Here is a 26,337-nt window from a genome sequence, read left to right on the forward strand (position 1 = left end):
ACAATAATTTTGATCGTTTTACGGCTTTCTGGTTTATATTTAGTTTTAAAATGTTAATTTTTTTGTAATATTTTTAAAAAAAAAGGTTTTTGTCCTCACAAGCCCCTTGTATTCTTATTAACTTGTTATGTAGTCATTCATTTCCGCTTAGAAAGGTTTGTCTAAAGCCAAAATGTAAATAATTTCAACCGAAGCTTTATTGGAGAGTGAATATTGTCTTTTAATAATTAAAATACCCATTTGTAATAGAGTATTTCACTATACCTAGAAAGACATTTTGTATGCAAATCAACGTATTTGAACACTATTATTCAATTTGGTTCATTTGTTAAATTGGTTGCTTTTTTCATTTTATCAAAAAATAGAGTGAGATGGAGATGGATTTTCTATTATTAACTTATAAAATATAATTCTATGTAATATGTTTACTCAGTTTTATCCGTAAAGAAAAAATGAAAAAAAAGTTATGGATTGGAGGCAGGCCTTACAACAGTCCTAAACGCCATAATTTATTTCAAATTTTTATTATATATGAGAAATGTTAGAATTAATTACTTGATAAAAACTATCCAGAGAACTATTTTGAAAGGTATGACCTGATTGAAAACTCCATTCGCTTCAAAGATATACAAATATGAAAAACCGCTAGATAAATGTCAAGCTCTTCAAAAATAAGAGAACATTTTCAAGACTTGTCAGACGTGAATGTAAAGAAATAAAAATGGTTTGAAAGAAAAAACTTAAAGTTACCAATGAAAAATGAAAAAAATACAGGTTAGAAGCAAAACTAGAAAACCAACAGATTCCGAAGAGAAAAATAGATTTAAATAACAAACGGAACAAGAAAAATCAGGGTGGCCGCGAAGCAAAATCAGAGTAAAATGTATTTCCAAGTGGTATGGAGAGGTTAGGAGGAACTAATGTCGTTTACAAGAGAGTCAACACTCAAATGAATAAAGCAATATTCCAAGGCATCAAGATGGGTTGATGTAATTAGGGTGGAAATAGTTTTAGCAGTGTTGAAATTGAATTTATGCTCAAGACTTCAACAACGTGAGCCACTGAAGATTTCTTGAATCCTTGATAACGGACGTGTCTATCTTACTGTCTAAATTTTAAAGTGTGTTTAGTTTACCCGAAATAGCAAACGTCGCTCTGACAAGGAATGTGGTAAGTGGCCCAGTGATTATCAAAGCTAATAAATCCTATTAGCTTTGATAATTTCTGGGCTTAAAAACACTTAAATTTCATTTTGTCAACAGCCCTGATTTTAAAACAAAACAGGAGAGGATATTAGCAATTTTATAACAAACGGGAGAAGAAAAAAAAACGGTAACGTAACATGTTTTCTCTAAGGATTAGAAGAAGAGGAGCATTTGGGTCTAGTGTTATGCCAGCTGTCTTTTATCATTTGTATGTATTTGAAGTAAATGAAGTTTTCGATTGGGTAGTATTTTGCCACTTCAGTTTCTTCGGATTATTAATTTAATATTTTGAAAGGTATTATAAAGCGTACGCTCAAACATAGTGATAAAATGATTCTTCACCTTCCACGGTTACAGTTACAGAGGCTAAATTTAAATATTTTTTTTTAAAATGACGAAACATACTTTTTCACATCAAAACGTAATTCTCACGGTAAAAATCTTTCAATGGTGTTAGAATAGTATTTTCTAAGACCGTTGGTTACAAATATGGAGTTCAGTACTACAGTTTCACGGTTACAGTTACAGAGGCTGAATTTAAATTTTTTTTAAGAATGACAGCACATACTTTTTCACATCAAAACGTAATTCTTAAAATCTTTCAGTGGTGCTGGAATAGTATTTTCAGTACGAATAATTATGTTGCTACTCAGGGATAAGATGGCAAGAAGCAGCATATAAATTTCAAAGGTATCTTCTTTATTCCATGCAGTCTAGCTGAACGTCTTGTTGAAAATACATAAAATACTCTCCTTCTTCCCCACACTCCTCTGTTTAGCGCCGATTTCAATACTAAAAGCTTCGTATAATCTTTCACAAGTCAATTGCTGTAAGAGTTAACGAAATATGAAAACCCCAAAAGATTGAAAATGTTGGCATCTTGAAAGCTTGAAATTCTGTCACTGTACTTATATGTGTAATCTTTAATATGACCGGAGAGCTGCTTTATCGTTTTTAATTTAATTGTATAGCTAAAAATAGCTTTGTGCTAAATTTAAATATATTATTTTAACCATTTGTTTACTGAAAACATCCTACGTCGGCAACGTTTTTTAACAAGTATAATCACCCTGTGCGCATTAGTTCATCTCCCCTAAGAATTTGATAGCCGTTTATTTAGCTTATTTATTATTTTAGATTTGGGCTTCTCGCGTATTAGATTAGAATTTGTATCGCGTATTGCGTAATGAATATAAATTTATATTTCTTTCCTTTCTCTTAGATTCAATACGAAGAACGGGTATTCAGCTAGAATATAATTAATTTGGAAATACTTGTTTTAGCTTAATATTTAGTACCTTTTATAACTTGTAATAATATCAAATATTTTATGATTTCCAATTCTGTGATATAGACGACACTGTTTTGTATTTTCAAAATGATTTACCAATCCGTAAAGAGCTTCCTTAATTATGAACGAGACTGAACTACTGTTTACACTCAAAAAACTATAAAAAGAGCTTTAGAACTTTTTATTTTACTTTTGTATTTAAATTTGTATTTCATTGGGGGTTTAGGTTTATATCTGTATTGAAGCTAAATAACAGTTATTGTCCATTCAGTTTTTTAAATTGATTTTACTCTATAAGATACTTAATATTTTAAGTATATTACATTAACACTGAATGGAAAAGTACAAGAGCTTTTTTTTACAATATTTTTATGATTCACACAATCGAAAAATAACTTTTATTGAAACAAAAGACGATAAATTAAAAAAAAAAACAATGGAATATTTGTGACTTCTCAATCTTTTACGATTTTGTCACAAAACAACAATATCTGAAACATAAGTCAATTATTTTATGAGCAAAATATGTACAAATTTTTATAGTCATGTAGAAAAAAAACTGTCTTTATAATCTTAATAAATGGTTAATTAACAATTAGAAATAGATTCCTTATAAGACATTAAGAGAATTCAATTAACTGCAGAATTTACTGCAGTAAGATTTTATTTCAAGAAAAGTGCTTAACGATTTCATGGAATAATAAATATATTTTCTACTAATATCAGCATCTAGCGCATCCCAAGGTACCTAAAGATTCCTAATCCGAGTCGTCCATATCCTCAGTAAGCTCAACCATATCCATATGCAAGACTGTTTCCTGCAGATGCTACTGGTACACCCAAGTATCCTTCACCTCCAACGTATGGAGTATCGGAAGTCAGGGGTATTGCTTTCTTCTTTCTGTTAAATAATTTTTATTATGTTTTTATTTAGTTCCAGTTGGTATTTTCAGCTTTTTTGATTGCAGAGGATAAAATTGAAAACAACTAAAGATTTTTTTGCAAAATAATTTATTTTTATGCTATTTCTTTTTTTACAAAATTTAATATCCGTATCTGGCATAGCCCAAGCCTCCTAAGATGCCCAAACCATAACCACCATATCCACCATAAGCTCCTCCATATCCAAGATTTCCATATCCACCATAAGCTCCACTGTATCCGAGGCCACCGTAACCTGCTCCAAGACCTCCATAACCGTAACCTAAGCCACCAAGACCGTATTCTGCACCGATGCCTCCATTTCCGTAACCTAGACCACCAAGACCATAACCGGCTGCTGCTGCAGGGACTCCCAAATATCCTTCACCACCGGTGTAAGGGGCATCAGAGATAAGTTGAACGGCAGCTGGGTTTTGATTAGCGGTTCCGGGTTCATTGGTCTTGACCTTGGCTCTGAATCCGGCTTTGTCAGCGATGTAGTTCACTTGTCTTTTGATACCTCGGGCATCAGTAAATCCGTAGCTACCAGTTACGTGTCCTCCTGTTCCGGATTCTTCTCTGTGTTGTTCACCATGTTTATCCTTGATGCTGTATCCGAATTTGTAAGGCTTGGGAGCATGGTGCTCATAGACTGGATAGTGGCTTTCGCCCATCTGTAAATAATAATTTATACCAATAACTCAACACACGTGCATTGCAAAATAGTTATTTCAAGGAAGTAATATTTAGATTTTTTTTTCGATTTTAAAGTTCCGGGACTTTTTAAAACTAAAGTCATAAATAGAAAAAAAATAAAATCACTTATTGCATGGGGTAATCCTCATATCAATACAATAAAATTGATTCATAAAATAAATGTTACATTCTTTAAAAATGCTTGGACAGGAGATTATTGATTTCATTATTTCAAACTTCTGTATTATAGATATAAGCAGCATGGCCTAGTTGGTGATAGAATATAGCTTAATAATACTATTATTTTGATGATTAGCAACATTTTATATTACTTACGATTTAATGTAATCAGTAAATGTTAAAATAAAGTTTACTTTAGACTAGTACTTGTAAGTTGAGACAGGCTTACAAGTTCACTGTTAAACACTGAGATATATTATTTTAAAAGTCTAAATACAATACTTCAATACTTACGTAACCCAAGTGGGCTAGGGACATGCCGCAGAAAGCGAGAAGAAGAACGTACTGTAAAATAGAAAAGAAATTACGTTATTATGTTCGAAACAATTTTTTCTAAAGCTAATGATCTGTGTGAAGTTTTTGTTTTCTAAATTGTTTATGTAAACATTTTACTGGGGCTGAGATAGCTGGTTGTTAGGGCTCTGGACTCACGTTTCTGAGAATGGGGGTTCGACATTGACTGATGTACGTTGTCATAAGTCACAAAGTCCTCTACGTTCCCTTAACAAACTGTACCTCTGAGGGCACTGGATTGGAGATTAATCGTTTGGTTTAGGTCTAAATTACGATCTGCGGATGAAAGTATGAATGTATTAATGGTTCCACCTTATATATGGGTGTGATGTATGAGTGTGGTAAAAGATGAATTCTTGGTCATAAATGTCGCCACTGGAAAATTGGATCACCTCCAGTTCTTGAATGGGCAGTGACGTTACAACAAATATTTTACTGGTCTTTAAGCCCTTTACAACAGCTGAATGATGTTTAAGATTTTAAAAAATGTCGTTATGTGGAAAAAAATAGTGATGGAATTATATTAGTGGTAATGAAAATATCTCTAAACATCACGAGAGCAATAAAAATCACTTGTATAATTAAATTTTCTTCTAAGCATTATAAAAATAAAACAATTACTTCTTATTTTACAATTGAAGTTTCATAGTTTAAATTTTATATCTTACTTTTTTAAAAAAAATGAACTCTACTCTAATGCATTTTGGTTCCTTTCAAAATCGTTAGAAAAGGCAGTAAGATTGTTGAAATACGCATACTTCAGTCTTTTATATCGGTGTATACAAAATAATTTTATGGCGTCAAAAATATGTTAAAGTTTTGAAATTACTATTATAGTAAATTACTCTAATGCAATAACACATTTAAATTCAGTTGAAAAATGGAATGAATCTTTTTGAAAAATAAATATGGTTTTTTCTCATTTATTTCAATTCAGTTACCTACTTACATTGCAATTTTATTATCTGTGCTATTTAACAGAACTTAGTTAGTTAAAAATTGGAACAGTTTAATCCAGAGTAATATTTCCATAAATAATTTGCACATTGCAAAAGCAAGATTAAAGTTAAGAAAATATAAGTAACTACATAATGTAGATTTATTTTATGGAAAATTTAAGAGAAAAAACCTATTAATGATTTAGATGTAGATTATATAAAAGACTTGAAATCTGCAGTCGAAGTGCAGTGAGTAGTCTATTAACAGTTTTTAGTAACTCTTTGGTATATTACAATGGATTAGTTCTCTAACACGGAATCTAAACTAAAATGTTCGGACCAGATCTATTGAGAATGTTCCTTAAGTTTCTGAAAATCGTAACTGAATATTGTTCTTTAAGGTTTAAAATTTTATTTCGTAGTTTATCTGATTTAATTATTTGAAAATATTCAGATTAAATAAAGAATCATGCAATTCGCCAATCAAATTATTGCTCATTCGTCATAAGAAACCGTCTGAAAATCATCTGAAATCATCTGATTTACCGTAAGAAGAAATAAAAACAACAACATATATTTCAATTTGTTACTAATTGATTTGATTAATTTTATATTTAGCCTACCGAAAAAGATTTATGAAGCTGTTCTGTTAGCATTCAATACTTATTTGTAATTATTAAAATTAATTTTAAAACAAGAAAATCTTACCTGGGATAACATGTTTTATTTCGCTTGTGTTTTTTGTGATTGTGGATAAAATCATCTGTTTTTATAAATAGTAATAACACAAAAATGCCGGAAAGTATTTAGAATAAATTTTACGCATGATTAATTTTTCATTCCAGATGTAACTTTCACCGTTCGGAATAATCTAAGGAATTTTCCAATTTTGGAAATCAAGACATGGCTGAAGGTCAGAATCTGAATAGTTTCACTACCGATTAAAATATGACGGTTTTATTTAAAGTTTAAATGATTTGGGATTAAATTAAGAACGAAAAATTGATGATTATCAAATCGGAATTTTTTCTCGTTGTGAAACCAGAATAGGCTTTATTAATTAATTCTTTCACAACAAAAACTGTAGAATTTGAAACTTATTTTGTCTTTTCAATCAAAGTATTATCTTAGAATAATATAATAACTTTATCAACAGAGTTTATACAATAAAATAAGGAATGCGAGATTCTCATTTCCTATAAGATAATTAAAAAAGACAACTTTAAAGTTTAATAGTTATTAATCGTCCAAAGGAAGATGGATCAATTTCAATTTCCATAAAAAATTTAATTAGGTATCAATCATTTTGACAATGAATTCTATTTTCTCTTGATATTCATGCTATTTTATGCTGTTTTATGCTTAATTATTAATTAATTAAATATTTTCATATCAGATATGGATTTTCCTACAACGTTAGAGACAATATTACCTGGAGAACTATATTAAGGGCTTCAAATATCTCAATTGTTTTATTTACGATAACCTCTTTTTAACATGTAGCTTCAATACAATGTTATAAAATGTCACTTTTGCATTTGTTTTCACATTACAGTTTCAATTTTTATACAATGATTTTCCTATATACAGCGAATGGTATTAACTTTTTTTAAAGTGAAAATAAACGTAACCAAGAGGAGAAAATTTTTGAACAAAATTTTTTTTGGAGGCATAGTACCGTAAAAGTTCTCAGAAATGCAACTTTTATATATATATTTTTTTTTACTTTATCACTGTTAACATTGTGTCAAATAAACTTGCTTAAATGATTCTTATGAAATGTGAAACTTTTTTGAAGAATTTCGACTAATACAAAGTAATGCAGATGTGCAAGGTCTATTTGCGTTTTCGGAAAACCTTATTTTTTGACATAGACTAATTGACAATTTAGAAATTATTCATCCTATTTCAAGTTGGAGCAGTTCGGGCAGTATGGTTTTCCAGTATGGTAGTCCGCGCATCTCAAAAAAGTCCGGTCCGGAGTTCGAATCTCTATCAGACGCAAGGGTGTTCTTTCCGTCTCAGTACTATCTGTTCTTTTACCTTGGACACAACGTTAGACCACGTAGTATGGTGCCTCTGCCCGAATGAAAAATGTCAATATGTACGGAAAGACATTTGAAAAAATTCAACTTGGTTTTTGTGATATATACGGTAATTCTGGCAAAATTACTGTACTGCAGAGTAATGACATTTCCAGTAAAGAAAAAAAAGCTGCCCAATAAAAGCAACAAAAAAAGGTATCTAATCCATTTATTTAATATTATTTCCGTTTTTATAGAAACGGTATACGCGAAATTCTGGTTTTCAAAATTTTTTGTTCTTATTACCGCACATTTTGCACAGAATTTAAAACTGAAAAGTAAATTTAACTGAAAAAAAGGTTTCTTGTGCCTTGCTTTAATGTATCAAGATAAAATTACCAAATTTTACCACATTTATTAAATTTTAATCAAACTTAAACCAAATTTTATTGCTAATTTTACCATTGCATCGGTAAAATTTACCAAATTTCTTGGTGTTTCCAAAGAGTCAGAAACACGGTAAGCTTTTTATCCTCTTTTTTCTTAACTGTGTTGATAGATGTAGATAATTTAATACTCCAAAATTTGGCAGGGATATTTTAAATGTGTCAATAATTTAAAAGTTAGAAAATAAAATAATGTTGAATTCTTCTGTCTTGTCATTCCTTGTAAAAACCAAATAGCATGGACTAAATGAACCTGCTTTTAATTCTTCTGAAGCGACAAGTTGTGGTAATATTTAATCTTTTCTTTTTTTAAGATTCTAAACTCTTTATTTGGACATGATTCAGTTTTAAAAGAACTATAAATGGACCAGCAAAATGTACTTATAGGTTATTATGTCTGCTTTCTTTTTTTGTTTTTTTTTAATTATCTCTTTCCGAACGAAAAGAGGAATAGTCAAAATGAGAGAGATAACAAATCATCTGCCATTTGTTTCCCCAGATCACCACTTTTAGAGATATATTCAAGCGTTTGAAGGTTACGTTTATCAGGTGCTTATCTTTCGGCATGACATGTCAAAAGAAAAACTTTACAAAGAAAAATAAATAAATAAAACAAGAAGGAAAAGATATGAATTGCAGAAAAAGCCAACATTTGATGGTTGACCGTGTAAAGCTGAGCACAGTTGGTGCTACGGGTTAAATTTCAACGTAAGACTTCCGGGTTAAGTACTTGACCATTTGCAGACAAAGCTGTGGATGATTGACGATCTTCTGTCTAGCCCCAACTCTCCACGTCGCGAAGCTGTTGTAAAATTCTGTCTTTTGACTGGTCATGACTGTTTAGGAGAACGTCTCCATCGTATTAAGATTTTTAACCATCCAAGCTGTTCCTTTGTAATTTGGCAGAGCCAATGAATCGAACTCACCTCCGCTGCTTTTCATCGCTCCATAGCGATTCTGAGACGACACTGTATAGCCAAGCAAGAGAACTTTTGATGAGGCAATGACTTCGGTTGACTTTCATGTTCTACTTCATTGTACTTTCTTACCTAGTTAGCTTTGCTGTTGTTCCTTTTGTATTGCATTGCCATTAGAAATAAAAAATAATTCCGGGTTAATGCTACCGATTGATTTTCATGCCTAAACTTGAAAAATCACACCATACAATATAATTATACTTGTAGTGCTTATAATATAACACGCTCTTTCAATTAAAAATTCAACGAAACAAACAATACATGAAGATTCCGCAAGCATGCTATGATGCAACCCAAAAAATAACAGAAGGAGATATTTTACGCAAATATAGCCAAGTTAAGGGACAATAACAGGAAAATGGCAAACTTTACACTTTATTTATGTTTTCTTATTAATATTTTAAAATCTGTCAAAGGCTCACAGCCTGTTAAAATTTGTAAATTTCAGAAAGCTATTTTGAATGGTAAAATTAAACTTAAATTTAAACACAAATTACAATAATAAAACTTACAAAAATGTTAAGTCTGTTCACACATCGCCTCGTAAGCATAACATAGGCGGAGGTATACACCGGAAGTTTTCTAAATTTCTTCCTGTTTCAGGAAGCTTGTTATTGTTTATATTCAGTCAACCATCCATAACGGAAGAAAAAATTCATGCTAAAAATTAATCGGCCAATTTAAAGGTTGAAATGCCACCGCGGTTAAGACAACTAAAACTAAAATAACTGAACTCTTATGTTTAAAGGATTTGCATTACGAATAATAAACAACAAAACTGAGTAAAAGCAGTTAAGATTAAAACGATGCGGTGCAAGTGTGATGTAGCAGCATCACAATTACTTTTTAACAGACCATCCAGATTCCAGTTTTATATGGCTTATGTAAAATATATTTTTTCAGAGAATTTCACATCGGACAGGAAGGAAAAAGTTTTCTTTTACCGATAAAAAATTAATTTATGACAAAAGAGAGGAGTAAACGGTAAGAAAATAGTAGGAAATATATGAAGATAAATTAAAGAAAATCGTATTGTAAAATGATGTAATAAAATTTCCAATAAGAATTTTATTTTCTATACCTAATTAGTTTGAAACAGCTGCAAGCAGACGATTTAAGAAAAATATTTGCTATTAATTGCAGTTTAGGTTGTGTAACTACATTCAATATATTTCTTAGAAGGATATTTTTACTATTTTCTTATAATAAATTAAAATCTTATGGTCATTTTTGGTCATTATATTTTCGTCTAGCCTTGTATGTATGCTGTCACTTTTTTCAACATGGAATTCTAAAAATATGAGACAAAGCTATTACATGAAACCTTTGATTCATAAACATTTTATCTAATTTATATAAGTTAGAGTTTTAATTTAGGCTAAATTATAAATTTCAATATTTAGGGATGCAGCATATAATTTAATATCACATAATCCCTCTACTCAATTATTGTAATATAAACTCTTTAAATTGAAGAAAACCAAAGGGAGAAGTAAGAAAGTAGAAAGAAAAAAAAAAGAATGGCTGGCCCATCGTCGTTGATTAAAACGCTACTCTCCTCTGTAGAAATTAGGAAGCATAAAAGATAAATATAGCCCTAAACTATTGAACCTACGTATTAACCTTTAAAAACCAAGCTTGCACAACTGTGCGAGGTAAATATTAACAAATAACTGAATAGTGGTAAGATAATAATTTTAAATCACGTTTGATTTTAGTAAAAGTCTTTCTTCTTCGCTTAGCTACCATTTTGAAATTAAAAATATCTTTGCTGCATTGTAACAAATATTGAGTTTACTCTTAAATTTAATAACTTATTTAAGTAAATATGGACTATCATTAATTTATTTGAATAATATTTATGACAAAATTACTTTCTTAGCACTTTTTTAGCATTTTGAACTATTTATAAAAAAAGAAATAAATACTTTCAACTCGCATCAGTCGTTCTAAAAGGGATAATAATATAATTAAATCAAAAACTTGCTTACGTGTTTAAAATTTCTATGAAGTTTAAGCCTAAAGGTAAAATAAGGAAATTTAGCTGCTGGGCAGTAGCCATCAGTTGTAGCTTTTCTTGCAGCATTTTTGTAGCATTTTTTACAGTGGCCACTTTCTAAATCATGTTATTACATTTACAAAAATTAAAATTTTCAAACTATTGATATTTATAATGTCATTTCTCTTGAAACATTTCTCAAAATATGATAGACATAACAAGATTGTTTACAAAAATGAATTAATATTTTAAGAAACAAGCTTAAACAAAGTAATATTCACTGTATTATAAATATTCATAATTCCATACTTATAAAAAAGAAATAATCATTAAAAAAAAGAATCATAAAATGCCTTTTCGGCAAAAAAAGTGGCTGTAGCAGGCAATTTTTTAAACGTCATCAAATAACCCATAGAAGGGGGGTGGCCGTGATTTTTGCCCATGAAGTTTAAACAACAATAAAACTGAAACATTAGTTGTGAATTATAATATTAAACAGCATAAATCAGGTTCTTCTTATAAAAAGTCTTAAATTATTATTAAATATGCGCATATAACAAAAGCAAAAATGTATCGCAGTTTGTCAAAGCACTTTAAATATTGTTTTTCCTGCCCATGACTGCTCACTCGCATGATATAGATTTTAATATATTTCAATCTGATAATCGATACTCTTTCCTTCATCAAAAAATTTTTTATTCAGATATTCTTAAACATGTACGATTATGTGTCACATGCTAATCACTTATTGTTTTTGCTGTCCTTTGTTGGGGACTCTAACCCTAATCCGTCTACCACTGAGGATATGTTACATCAGCACTGTGGTCGGTGCGAGCCGAGTTTTTTTAAAAAATGTTTACTCGTTTATTATCATCTACAGTTTCGTTTTATGCATCCTACGAGAAATCTGCGATTTAAAAAATTTGAGATATCTATTGAGCAAAGGATAGTAGAAAATAAACAAAATATGTAAAACGCAGAAAGTGTTATGTGCTATTTTAATGACATGAGAAAAAAGGCATTATTCTCCATTATGCGGCAAGATGGAGGCTCAATAATTCCTTGAGAAGGCTTAAGATGTGATAGTTCTAGCCTCTTCTCAAGACTGTATGAAGGCTTTTGACAATTAGCCGGACAATACCTTCATTTACGTTACAAAATTTTTACAGCTTTGGCTTTTGAGTAATACGGTGTATACCATGAATTGCCTGCCCTTTTATCTGATCTATATCCCCAAGAAAACGTGAGGTTTTTTTTCAGTAGGACAGTATATACGAAAAAGTAGGAGTTTCAGTTTGTATTCAAATTGAAAGCAGTCATCATAGAAACCAGGGATAATTATGATTCTAAAGTCATCCAGGGTTTAGTAAATGGTACGCATCATCATATATTTCAAGATATACGTAAACATGGCAGTTATATAAACTATAACCTGAGAAGATTTTATCTCGACGGGGGACTTTTTTCCTCTTATTTTTACTTGTTCGATATTTTTTTCCTGTTTAGTTGAATTATTCTTTGTAAATATATGTTAAGATATAGACTTTAGTAATATGTATGTTTGGTTCTCATTTTTTTTTGTGTGCGTCCAATTTATCAAATTGGGGATTAATACATGTAAATATGTGTTTAGATATAGGCTTTGGTAATAGCTTTGATTGCCTCACATTTGATTTCTTTGTGTCCAGTTAATCAAAAGGTGGATTACTCCATGTGCTTAGATACAGACTTTGGTAATGTGTATGTTTGGTTTTTAGTTGTTTTCTTTGCGTCTAATTATGACAAAAACTCAAAGTGGCTTCATCTATTTGGGGCACATGGTATTGACCAAGATATTTTTCACCATTTTATAGTTATTAAGTCACTTATAAGTAAATCATATTTACTTCAATGAAAATGTTATGTAATTTTTTTCAGTGGACGTAAGTAATTAATATACTTAATACAAAACAATTTGAAACTCTAAAGCAATATTGAAAAGTATTAAACTAATTAATCAAATTAAATAACCTTTTTGGTGGAAAATATTCAAAAACTTTTAATGTAACTAAATATTAAGTAAGAATTTTAAAAAATGAAAGAAAGAAATAACAAATTTGTCAACGAGGCTACAATGGCAATCACTTAAAAGTATTATGATTAAGTTTTACTTCATTAGAATTTGTAACTAAATATAACGAACCATTATAGCTAATAAAGAAAAAACATTTTGATCTTTTGATTGAAAATTTTTTAAATTTGGCAAAAAATATCATGAAATAATTGTCTGTGAGGAGGGAGGGGGTTGAAATGGAGATAAAGCCTCCCCCTTGTATTTGCGAAGAAACAAACTAATGATATAATTAAAAACACGAAATGAATTCCAACTTTAAGAAAGTGTAGGGATGAGTAAAAAATGTTTCAAGTAAATTTTTCTATTGCTTGGTTACTTTTTATTCAAATTTGCAAACATTTATAGACATATTGCACATAAGTTACATAAAATGGGAAATATTTAAAGCATTGTGAATTTAAATACAAGGAAGGCAACTAAGCTGCTACAGATTTAAAGATATATAAAACTAAATTTGAAGCAAATGAAATTCATAGCTGAGAATAACAAAGTAATTCAACACAAAAGCATGACAACGGATTTACTATCTTGCATAGAGAGATAACAGGAGAAAATTTTATAAATTGTAATGAGTTTGTTTGCAAAGAAAAATTGAAATGATGTGAGGAAAAAAAATAGGAAATAGCTATAATATTCCACAAATACATGCAAAGAAATAAAATATTGAAAAATACTAGAAAACCTAAAAATATGGTTAAAAATAGGAAAAAATCTTGGGCATGCATAAAAGAGCAGAGAGACTAAAGCTTAAGACAAGTAAAAGATATAAATACTGCATGCAAAAAAAGGAAACTCTTTATTGAAGAATAAACTAAAGAATAAGGAAACCAGATATCACCAAAAATATGAATCGCAAAAATGAAGGTAGGAAATAAAATTGCGCATAAAATAGTATTAAATATCGAAGATATAAAAAAATAAATAAATGGAAGAAAAAAAAAGCATTTTAAGAATTTAAAGAGAAAAAAAAAAGAACATTCAAAGAGTAAATACATGCAAAATAACATAATAAATGAACACAACAAAAATAAATAGAAAAACAAGGGTAATCTTAAGTAATTTAATTCCATCGAATTAGAAATGAATGCAATAGAAGCAAATTTTGAAAGGAAAATACAATACCCAAATAAGTAAAGCAAGCAAAGGTTTAAAGCACATAAATAAAAGTGAAATAACGCAATATTTAAAAAAGGAGGCGAAAGTGAAGAAGGCAGGAAGCTCTAAAAATGGCTTTAGAACTAGAGAAAAATCACAAACATATGATAATGCAAGACAGTAAAAACTAAATTTTTCAGAAGATGCATAATTTGTTATATAGTAGTGGAACAAAATAGTTACAAACATAAAAAGAAATTATGTTACAAACATAAAAATAAATTATGTTACAAACATAAAAATAAATTATGTTACAAACATAAAAATAAGTTATGTTACAAACATAAAAATAAATTATGTTACAAACATAAAAATAAATTTAGTTAATATCCATATCTAGCATATCCCAAACCACCTAAAATACCTAAACCGAGTCCTCCATATCCTCCATAAGCTCCACCATAACCAAGACCTCCATAAGCTCCACCATAACTAAGACCTCCATAAGCTCCTCCATATCCACCACCATATCCTAAACCTCCATATCCAGCAGCAGCTGCAGGTACACCCAAATATCCTTCACCACCGGTGTAAGGAGCATCGGAGACGAGGAGTACTGCGGCTGGGTTTTGGTTTGCGGTTCCGGGTTCGTTAGTCTTGACTTGGGCTCTGAATCCAGCTTTGTCGGCAACGTAGTTCACTTGTCTTTTAACACCTCGAGCATCGGTGAATCCGTAGCTACCAGTCACGTGCCCTCCTGTTCCCGATTCTTCCCTGTGTTGTTCACCATGCTTGTCTTTAATGCTGTATCCAAATTTGTAAGGCTTGGATGCGTGGTGCTCTTCTACTGGGAAATGACCATGACCCAACTGAAATAAACAAACGCATGTTTCAGATCGAATAATTCAATTATTTAACTTTCAAAGATAGATTTAAATTTTTGAAGTGTAATTGTATTTTTTTTAAGGACATTATTCGAATAACGATACTATAGCTCATTTTATATTATTCTGTGCTTTCAGATAGCTAATAATTTTATATGGAAATTTTAATTTATAAAATCAATACAATAGATTATAGTATATTTATTAACTGTAGCCTTATTCAACCATAACTTTATAAGAAATAGTTTTTTAGTTGTCTGGTTTAATAATCTATAGGTTTAAAAACAAATAATGCTTTATTAATATCACTTAAAGGCTTAAGTGCACAGCATTCAAACTAGCAAACTTCTTAAATATTTAATGGGAAATCAGCTTCACTAGTTATTTAGTGTCAAATTAATAAATATCAATCCTACAATATAGCATCAATGTCGGCCAGGTGGCCGAGCGGTTAGCATGCCTGACTGCGAAGCCAATGGCTGCGCGTTCGAATCCCGCTCTGGGCATGGATGTTTCTTTCTCTCTCTTTGTGTTCTATGTCCTTTCTCCTTTGTGTGTTATTGTGTGAATGTGACCCGCCCTATAAACGGGTTTGTGGTTGTGTGACGTGGGCGACGCTGCTCCACCGCCGTGGCTTCGCCACAGGTGCCCACTGGGTAACGAGAAGAGGGTAGCAGTTCTGGCACTTTCTGAGGTCAATGGACAATAGTTCCAAGTGCCCGCCATTAAAAAAAAATATAGCATCAATAGTCTCATCTCTAAAATGTTGCTGTAGTTCATTTAAGTCAGCACTAGAGCTGTTCAATGGACAATTGGCGACGGTCTGGGAAACATCCCTGAGGATGATCCGAAGAGGAGGATCATCACAATTTTTATCCTCTGCAGAGGGGATGAAACTCCGACTTCGTAAGCCTGACGACGTATGCAAAATTCAGCACTTTACCGGTCGAACAGTTTAACGAGGACCAATACCGGTCCCTACGCAAACTGATGATTCCGCTTAGTAATGGTTGTCCTCTATTTAATGACTGAATATTTTATCCAAATACTATTTCGTTCCAAAGACAATATCCAAATACAATTTCGTTCTATTTCAATATATAATATTATTGTTATTCTTATATTAAGTTTATTATTTCAATATATAATATTATTATATATAATATTAATATTTCAATATACACATATATCTCATTACCTAGTATAAATTCCAAAACCATCATTAAATCCTCAATCAATCATACAATCAATCAATCCATTATTAACTAATAAACAATGCGACAGCATCATTATTTCTATATTAGTTTGCAACAATCATTGCATTATTTATATTCTTTGATTTTTCATTTATAACACTCACCGTCATAGAGATGACGCTGAAGACAAGAACCAAAATGAACTGAAAAAAATAAACAATTTCATCAAATTATTCTATGGATTAAATATGTAGTTTGTAAATGAATTTGCTTTACTTTAAATTATTGGCCAGCAACCAAGTTTTTTTGTTAGAGAAAAATTGAGGAAAAAATATCATTTTGATCAAGGAAATTTGAAATATCATGAAATGTAAAATTTACTTTAACCTTAAAAAATTTAGGTTTTCTTATTTTTCGATTTCAGTCATATTTATTATAAATAATTATTTCTATTTTATTATTATTTATTTTCAGAAGTTATTTTTATTATTATATATATTTATATTATATATGTTATTATATAATTTTATGTTATATTTGCTATTATAATATATTTATTTATATATTTATTATTTTTATATTATAATTTTTATACTTATTATTATATTTATTACTTTTCATTATTATATTTATATTTACTATTATATTATATTTATTATCATTTATTTTCAGGAAAATTTATCTTCTGATTTATGGTAGTATTACGCATTTTATTAATGATATTATTCATAATGCGATTATTTATGTGACTATTCAATGTTTACATCTGATAGTTTACATAGTGCTGGCTATTAGCGAAAGACTTGTCAACAGATTAATTTGTTAATCTTTCTATGTGGACTAAATCTCTATAATTTGATATTTATAAGGGAATATTAATTTAAAAGTTGACTGAATAGATTAATAAATTTATCTTAATTTAAATAAATTTATGAAAAATTGTATTAATAAATTTATCAATATTAACTTTTCCTATTTACAATAAAAATATTTCGTGTTGATAGTCTGATTTTTTTGTCTAATTGTCTATTCGTTATCGGTCTTACCTTTTCTTTATCTAGTAACAACATAAGTTTGTTGTTAAAACTTTAATAATTTTTTTTTCTTGAACACTACTTTTAGATCAATACAACTACAATGATGCTACACATATCTTTAGATAAATAATAACAATGTGAAATAATCTTAAAATAAACAAAGTTTTAATTTCAAAGAAATAAGAAAATAGTTAATGTGATAGTTAATGTGAAAAATACAACAATTTAACAAAGAAAACCCCTTAATGGTCGCACAATTGTGAAGAAAATAGTTGCATAAGTGCCTATTTTTTATTCAAGAAAATTATGTAAATCTAATTGTATGTGCAATTTATGATAAATATAAATTTTTAACTTTTGGGTAAATTTTTAGCTTGAAATGAAAAACTAATTAATTATAATTTAACTCTAAACTAACTATCTCTAAACACATTATACTATCTCTAAACACATTACAAATCGACTATAACAGCCATCCAACTGAGAAATAAACATGATTACAGGTGTAATTTTAATTTTTTTGTGCGTTACTTTCATATACTCCAGTCCGGAAATATCATGGGCGTGATACCCGGTAGTTTTGAGGGGTCGAGAAAGAAGAGGTCAATATAAAAATTAAGGAAATGAATGATCATAACATTCTTTTTGTTTGAAAATAATTAATGGAAAAATAATAATTTTAATTTCAGTAGTAAATAAATAATTCTCTTACCTTGGAGATCATGTTTAACAAAGCTGAATGGTTACTGCTTATGCTGCATCAAAAATATTTTCTTTTATAGCAATCACCAAAGAAATGCATTTCAAATATTTAGAGTAATTTTTACAGGTGATTGATTCTAAGCTTCCGAAGTGAATTTAGTCAGACAAAAATGCTCGAATCTATCATTATTTCTATCATTTGATAGAGAAAGTGTCAAGGTCAGGAGAGATAGACATTAACCAACATTAATATGCAGATAGAAATTCTGATAACCTGAAAGATTGAAATATAATGGTTATGAATTCAGTTTGGTTGAATAGCTATGAATCAACGTAATTCATAGATGCATCATTACAAAATTAAATGGAATTAAAACTATTTACTTGTTATCGTTTTACTTAGATAAAAATAAACTGTAGTTTTTCAACAGAATTGAAGTAGTTTTGAAGTTATTCTACAGTCAAATATAAATTTTCTGTAGTGCAATACTAACTATAAAAATACTTTACTTTTATTTAACAGCTAATGAGCAGTATGTTCTCGATAATTAGTTTCAAAAAATATTTCTAGCCACTGTCTCAAAAAAATAATGTAGTTTATATAAAGTCACTTTAAAATCACAAATTTAAAAAATAATGAAATGCTAAAGGCATGGTTGTACTGCTGTAAATTTGAAGTAATTATACAGATACTGTTTCAAAAATATACTTTTTGAAGCCTCTGCAGAAAAACAGTTATTACTAATATTGTATCAATATAGACAATGCAAAATATATCAATATAATAGTGTGAGGAGCACTGAAAAATTGAAACAAAATAGAACACGCAAGTAAAAAACATATCACGCAAAAAATAGAAAATAAAATAGAAAAAAAAACATGAAAAAGTCACAAAATTTTAACCCATTTACAATATATCAATTAATAAAATTCCGATTTTGATTATTGGTAAATTCTACTTTATTTTTGCCTTTTTAATAATTATAGTTACAATGGAAACTATATTTTTATTTAAATTGCTGGAATACTCTCTTAGCTAATTTATTTTAAACTATTAAGAGAAAAAAAATTATGCTCTTAATATTAAATTTGCTCCTAGATTTATTGATGATTTAATTATCTTTAATTTTCAAGGTTATACAATTTTATTAAATATTATTTACTCCGACGAATTAATCTTGCTCCGTAATGATGATGATAATGTAAATTTTAATTTTTTTGGTTGTAGATATTAAAAAAGAATAAAATATCTACTTTGTTGAGTTCTACGATAAAAGAAATGATTTTAATTTTAATATAAAGTAAACTAATTATTTGGAATTCTAAAAACATCTGTTTAAATACAATTTTTAATCAAAAGAAAAAAAAAAGAATATGTAGTAACCTTTATTTATACAAAAAGCAAATCGACAAACTCTTTCAATGTTTGATAAAAAAAAAACAATGGCTACCCAACTAAAGTTAAAAAATTATATATAAAATCATTGAGTTAATTTTATGTAATTATTAATAAATTTTCTCTAAACTTCTTTGTTAATTAATATTTTTGCCATGTGTAAATCCATTCGGGCAAATTAGTGCTAAAACTTTGTGCAAAATGGGAAAATCACTTTACTCTCTCCCTCTCTCTCTCTTTTTTTAAAAATAAATGTTAATTTTCTAAAATCATTAAAATTATGTAATTAAATATCAACCTTATTAATTATAAATTTCTTTAAATTATCCGGTATAATATTATTACCTTGCGCACATCTATTTTCGGACCAATCCTTGATAACTAACAAACCAAACGTTCAGTACTGCAGTAAGAACGCACCATAAAACAAAATACCACTATTTAAGCTATTAACTCCATTTGCGCTTCTGTTTTCATATTTCGTAATCTGGCACTCTTATTACGAAAGTCTTTTAAATCATTCTTAAAAGTTTCCCGTACATGTAAGTTCGTTTCAATTCGCTACTCGCTTTATAGATTTTGTTTTGTGTTTTGTCCTGTTTCTTCTTTATATTTTATTTTCTGTTCTATGCGTGATATATATTATTTTTGCTTAATGTGCTCTATTTTGCTTCAGTTTTTTAGTGCACATTATTGTATTAATATATTTTGCTTTGGCTATATGAAAGCACTCCATTATGCGTATATAATCAAGTGAGCTGATGAACTGATAATAGCCTTTTATTATTTGTTTTTCGGCTTTTTAATAAACATATTTTTTTATATTTTTTTATATTCTTTTATATTTTTTTAAAAATATTTTTAAAATATTTTTTAAAAAATATTTAATTTTTCTTCCTTTTTCTCCACTAATCTTTAATATTTTCCATGTCTTCTCAATATTTTGAACTTAACTTATTCTACGATTTCTATATACTTGCAGCTTATGCGCAGTAAATAAAACTAATTAATTTTCTTTATTTTCCTCGTTTTTCTCTTTTTTCTTTTCATCCTCATTGTCAGTATTATGCTATATATATATATATATATATATATTAAACAAATAATTTTCTCAGATATCAGTTTTCACCTTGTATTCAAATCTCTAGGTTTTTCCTGACAGTCACATTATTTTATTTTTTTTAGTATTTGCAAATAGATATTCAGGGAGACTGCTTCGTTATGAAGTTTAAACTAACAATTGTTCTAAATATTTAATAACGTATTAGAATTAAAGATGAATACGATAAAAATTCTATTAGTACGTTTGTATTTACTGCAACTGAAATTGAGTTCGTATATTTCTTTATTTTTACTTCTAACTCGATTAATATTATCAACAGTTAAAATCATTATTATATTCTCCATACTGACATTCAACTTTTAGCAGGAAAAGAATTTCTGCATTTCTCAAAAGCTCTATCTTCGAAGAAGACTTGATAAACAGTGCTGACTTCATTCCATATCTAGAAATATTTTGTAGTGTACAAGTTTCGAAAACAGTTAATAATTAATTCATTCACGTATCAGACACACTTTTATTCATTATTGTCGCTACAAAACTGAATAGTTTTGGCTCCTCTCCTATCCATTCAAATCTTGTTACATATCTGAATCGGGTTGAAAAGTGAAACCGATCTGATAACAACTGGCAACAATTGTTATTTGGCGAACAAATAACCAGTAAAACTGATAACGTCGCCAACAATCAACCCTCGGTTTGTTAAAGATGGAATGCAGCGCCGGCTACACTTTTTAAAACTTCATGTATATATATCTTCGTCAAGATACCTGGGACTTCATTTATTGTGTTATTATCCTCGGAGACAAATGCGGACTCTTTACAATAGCAAAAATTCACTTTAAAACAAAGAGGTTCGCTTTTAACTTTCATTGCTCGGCTTTTCCCAAAATCTGCAAGAGTTGACAGTTTTAATTCAATAAGTTTTGCTTTTGCCCCCTCTTTTGCAAAACACAATACTACACTATGTGGGGACGGCTTATTCATCAAGATATTATTAAAACTCGTCTCAACAAAGAGTTTTGGGGTTCTTGGCCATCGAGAAAGCGTTTTGAAGGGAGGGGATGCGTCGAAGCTTTTGTATTAAAACCAACTGTGCCTTGTGCGGTGTTTTAACTTGAAAAATCTTCCCATTTCTATAAAAGATCCCACTTTGCTTTTAGAATAGCAGTGCTTTTACTTCAAACTATTGTTTCAATTCAAGAGTGGANGTTTTGTTTTCAACAACTAATACTGGGGACATGAAAATGACTGTTTTTGTGAGAATGACCCATATATATATATATAAAATTTTTAAATATAAAAATGCTTATTCTTATTTGTCCAAATGGCATTTCAATTTCGAGACGTTTAAATTTACTGAACCACTAATTTGCGACCACATATTAATAATAATGATAATTTTGGTTTCTTTTTTTTTATACACTAATATTTATTTCTCTAACTGCATATTGCTATCCTTTTAATGGAAATATCATAAAACTTATAAAAAGAATCTAAATTATTAATAGCTAAAGGTCGGGCACCTAAAGCGGTAGATAAATTAAACTTAAAATTACCTGTCTGTGCACTCACATTTAAGGTCTAAATCAGTTAAGCCTAAAACCCTGCTTCTACAGAAGAAAAAATTTCAACAGCAAAAAAAAATTTCGGTTGAACTCAAAAAGATAAATAAAACTAATTGGCAATCAAAATTCCCTTTTAATTACCAATTAAACAAGTCATATGAAAGTAATGACTGATTTCCTCTTTTTAACGTAAATAATCTTTTACAAGGTTTGGCCACCTTTTAGTTCTTGAATAGCATCATTAAGCTAAATTATTTTTTATTTAAATTTATTTTTTGTTATAAAATATGTTATTTACCGTTTTAGATCCGTGTATTCTTTTAACTTAAAGCAATTTATAACAGTTGCAGCTCGTTACGCTTTGGCTTAAAACCTTTACATTCATTCATAAATTCATTCATTCATAAATTCATTCATTCATAAATTCATTCATCATAAATTCATTGACTCTTATTATTAGTAATACCAAATAAGTGTACAAGGTGATTTTAACATGATAACATAATTCATCAAATTGGGGTCATTGGGGTAATTTGCATATTTGTATTTTATTTAAATGTGAAATAGGCTGTACTGAACACTTTAATAAAAAATACAACACGATACCACACGAACATGAAGAGAATACGAACACACACGAACAAGAAATCTAATTTAACTTGAGAAATATGACTTAATACTTACATATTATCTTGATTTTTGAGTAAATGAGTTTAAATCTAGAAGTATTCGAAATTCAACATAATTATAAAAGCGGATCAGCTGCTCGTTGGAGAAGTTAGTTTGCATGTAAATATATCTTTAAAAATTTGTTATCATTTTTTTTTTTGTGATTTAAGACAAAGAGTGGTCGCAATGTGATAATTTTGATAAGGATACACCTTAATCAATTCGGTTTATTTCCCGTTTCATTTATCGTCTGCACATTTCCTAAAACAAATGTGAAACCCGTGAAATGTATTTTCTTGAAACAATTTATTCATGTTAAATTCCTTATAAATGTGAAATTAACAATAACAGGTGGCTGAAGAATGGAATACTGTTGGTTATGTTGGGTTTTGCTTTTGTGTGTTAACTTTAATTTCTCTGTTCCTGTCCGAGCTGAGAATGGTTTTGATTTTTCTGATGAGCCGAATAAAAAAGTACAGACCACAATCGCGAACAACTCCGGAAACATTCAACACGCTCAAGATTTCTGTAAGTATAGGAAATGGTGTAAAAATTTAAAAAAATCTTAAATAATAGAAATTAAAAAAAATGTAAATTTTTTTTAAATTTTAGTCATATTTGAATACATACTATATATATATATATATATATATATAGGTTTTGTTATTTAAATTTTCCAAATATTTTATTATTGAAATGCATATTTAATAGATGGCAGCACTAAAATATAATTAACTTCATATTTTTACCAAATATTTATATTTTTAACAATTATTTTATTCGATATCAGCTATAAGCAAATTTAAATCATATATTTTTCTTCTTAGTAAATTTCTGTTGACTGTTTGATTAATATATCTCTTTTTAAGGCATTTTTTTTATCGGTAAGTTTGTTTTCTGTTTTTTTCTTCTTCTTTGATCTCAAATTCATTTTCAATTGCTTTTTTATTTTTTAGTGATACATATATAGATTATAAAGAATATTAAGGATATTTTCGTTTTATTTTATTTTGTATTTCTGTTATTGCGTTTATATAATATGTATGTAGTGATTTGAGGAGCAAAGGGAGGAAAAGAGACAATAATTAGTTTAATAATTAAACTTAACAAATTTAATAAGGAAGGAAAATAACTATAACAGTGACATTGATAGCAGAGAGCAGCATTTAAGAAGACACGCAGCATTTAAGAACAAAGACTGACGACTAAATTTAAATAGTTTTTGAGAAAAGAATAAGAGCATTAAATATTTCGTGAATTTTCTTCCCGTTCAGACACTCTGGCAACATGGATTCCGGGACTTTTCCCTTGTAGACAGACTGGCACCGTTCAACCAGGAAGTTGATGGTTTCGAGGATGATGAATGATTGGCAATAACAACTACTACATTTCGGCCATCCTGAGGTGAAAATGATTGATTCCATTTCAAAGATTAAGCCTGAGAGAAATTTACCAGAAAAAAAAACAAAAAAAGAAAAACTAGAAAACAAAGTATTAAAAGTAAAAAATTTTTTTTTAATTTATTGACCTCTGTTCCATGCGGTCAGCTGAAAATGAAGTGTTATTAGGTCCTTCATGATTCCCAATTTTTAATACATCGTATCTAGACTTTTACTTTTGTTATTCGGTAGGGACAGAGGAACTTGAGATATATGATAATAGCAATAAATAAGTAAATAAATAGTTTTTTTTTAAATAAAAAATGGTCATATATCCATAAATATTTAAGCTAAGATTATGAAACTTCATGCAATTATTTCAAATAACAATCAAAGTAAACAATACAAGTTATAAGTTTACTGTTAAATTTTTTGGCATGGATGGTCATAAATACTTATTTTCTTTTTGTAATATATGGTTGGTCCCCGCAAATATCTGAGAGTTTTAAACCTTATTGTTAAGAATGAAAAAGCGCATGAATTAAATGCCTCTGAAATTACAACATAACCTTCCAACTATTTCGTGAGAAATTTAAAAAAAACGTCAAAAACTAAAAGGGTCTCTTCCAAACGTATGGGGTAGTGTATATTAGATATTTATTTGTATCGAGATTATTTACATGTATCAATTGCTCATGTGTATGTATACTCTTTGTATTTGTAATAGCTTGTTATTGTGGATATGGCTCTTATGATTGCGTTCGTAATAATGGTGAAAAAATATGTTTCTGCGAACCAGGTTCTGCTCAAAACAAAGACGAATGTGAAAGTAAGGATTTTTGCTTGCTTACAAATCTCTACCTATCATAATATTAATTTATTTCTTCTAACTCATTAAAAACTTGTTACGATTTTAACTTGTACGAAATTTGCTTCGATAAATTGAGTTATTCTCAAAATAGAGACAAACGCGAAAGTAATAGTTTCAGTATGTGCAAAAACTCTATTGTATTTTATGTGCCATGAGTTTAACTAGTTTCTTTCTACAAAAAATAACTTACATGAAACTTGTTTCTGTAAATGTGATTATTATTCAAGCAAAGACATAAAAGATGTTTCTACAGTCCTTGGCTATATTATTAGACGTACGATAAGATTCTATGTAAAATTATAGTTATCATGTGATATTATACAGCTGTATTCTTTTTACTCGGATAAAACCGGTTTGCATTTGTTTTCGCTCCTGCATCAATTGGTTAACATTGTTATGCGATACGTTAAAAATAAATACAAAAAGGAAGTATATAAGTATATAAAAAAATCTCCTGAATAAAAACCCATTCACATGTGTGGGGGAGGAGTTATCAACCATACCAACCGCCATCTATCAAAAGGTACCTCGTGTTATATTCAAGTTAGCATGCTTTATATACCAGTGCATTGATGTTTAATTTTCGTAGTGGTAGTTACGCCACATTACTCCCCCACCAGAATTCTATCAGGGATAGAATTCGTTGTATAGTTACCACTAGTTGCTGTACTTGTGACAGACCGGGAGAGCGGTCACCGGAGTTTTGAGTGCTGAATGTGAGAGGTGTATTAACTTCACAGTAGAAGTCACTCCTGTGTTGACATTAGCAGTGGAGAGTATGGAGGCGTTGAGAGTGTATGACGTCGTGTATGTTCGAGACGAGTCTGAGTAGCAACAGCGCAGGAGGATGCTGTCACAAATAGCTAGTCAACTTTCAATATGGACTACTAGCTGTACCCTGCGTGCGTTGCAACGCTTTCAATTTGAATTTGAATTTTGTATTTAAGTGTGTACATGACATTTGCGATTATGATTTGAAATGCAAATTTTATTTAATGGTGAAAAAAAGCAGTTAATTCTCTAGGATATCATTAGTGCATTTTCAAACAGACATGTATGGTGATGCACATGGAGCATGAAACATATTTTGGACAATGATCTGAAATAAGACTGGATCTATGGTGACATCAAGAATTTCTGCTGATATCTGATCAGTTTTAGAAGGTGGTTTTTTTTCAATAAGCCAAATTAGAATGTGTGCCTGAGGCAATCCTCGTTTTTGCCATTCAATAGAGTACACCCAACACCGTGTCTCTCTAAAAACATGACGCTTCACAATGAAATCAAGTAAAGATATTGTTATTAAAAAAGACACACGTGCTGTAATATCATGACG

The 26,337-nt window shown here is 29.4% G+C and overlaps 3 protein-coding genes across 3 annotated transcripts in view; 1 reads left to right on the plus strand and 2 right to left on the minus strand.

The window, feature by feature from the left end:
- Positions 1–3,539: 3,539 nt before the first annotated feature.
- Positions 3,540–6,305, minus strand: LOC107455683 (adult-specific rigid cuticular protein 15.5-like). The gene is made up of 3 exons (XM_016073363.3): positions 6,294–6,305; positions 4,588–4,638; positions 3,540–4,091 (listed from the first exon to the last, which is right to left on the minus strand). The coding sequence occupies exons 1-3, from the start codon at positions 6,303–6,305 to the stop codon at positions 3,540–3,542; spliced, it is 615 nt and encodes a 204-aa protein (XP_015928849.1).
- Positions 6,306–13,440: 7,135 nt separating this feature from the next.
- LOC107456201 (cuticle protein 14-like) overlaps positions 13,441–26,337 on the minus strand; it is a 206,301-nt gene continuing 193,404 nt past the window's right edge. Inside the window, exons 2-4 of the mRNA XM_071177335.1 lie at positions 18,069–18,332; positions 16,484–16,522; positions 13,441–15,108 (exon numbers count right to left, since the gene is read on the minus strand). Coding sequence (XP_071033436.1) covers positions 14,623–15,108; positions 16,484–16,522; positions 18,069–18,080 — 537 coding nt within the window. The 5' untranslated portion in view covers positions 18,081–18,332 and the 3' untranslated portion in view covers positions 13,441–14,622. The remainder of the gene's footprint in view (positions 15,109–16,483; positions 16,523–18,068; positions 18,333–26,337) is intronic.
- Positions 22,983–26,337, plus strand: part of LOC107454911 (rh5-interacting protein-like) — a 104,871-nt gene continuing 101,516 nt past the window's right edge. The window contains exons 1-2 of the mRNA XM_071177334.1: positions 22,983–23,279; positions 24,858–24,959. Coding sequence (XP_071033435.1) covers positions 23,114–23,279; positions 24,858–24,959 — 268 coding nt within the window. The 5' untranslated portion in view covers positions 22,983–23,113. The remainder of the gene's footprint in view (positions 23,280–24,857; positions 24,960–26,337) is intronic.

The sequence above is a fragment of the Parasteatoda tepidariorum genome, chromosome 2, assembly GCF_043381705.1.
Source record: "Parasteatoda tepidariorum isolate YZ-2023 chromosome 2, CAS_Ptep_4.0, whole genome shotgun sequence".
Taxonomy (NCBI): domain Eukaryota; kingdom Metazoa; phylum Arthropoda; class Arachnida; order Araneae; family Theridiidae; genus Parasteatoda; species Parasteatoda tepidariorum.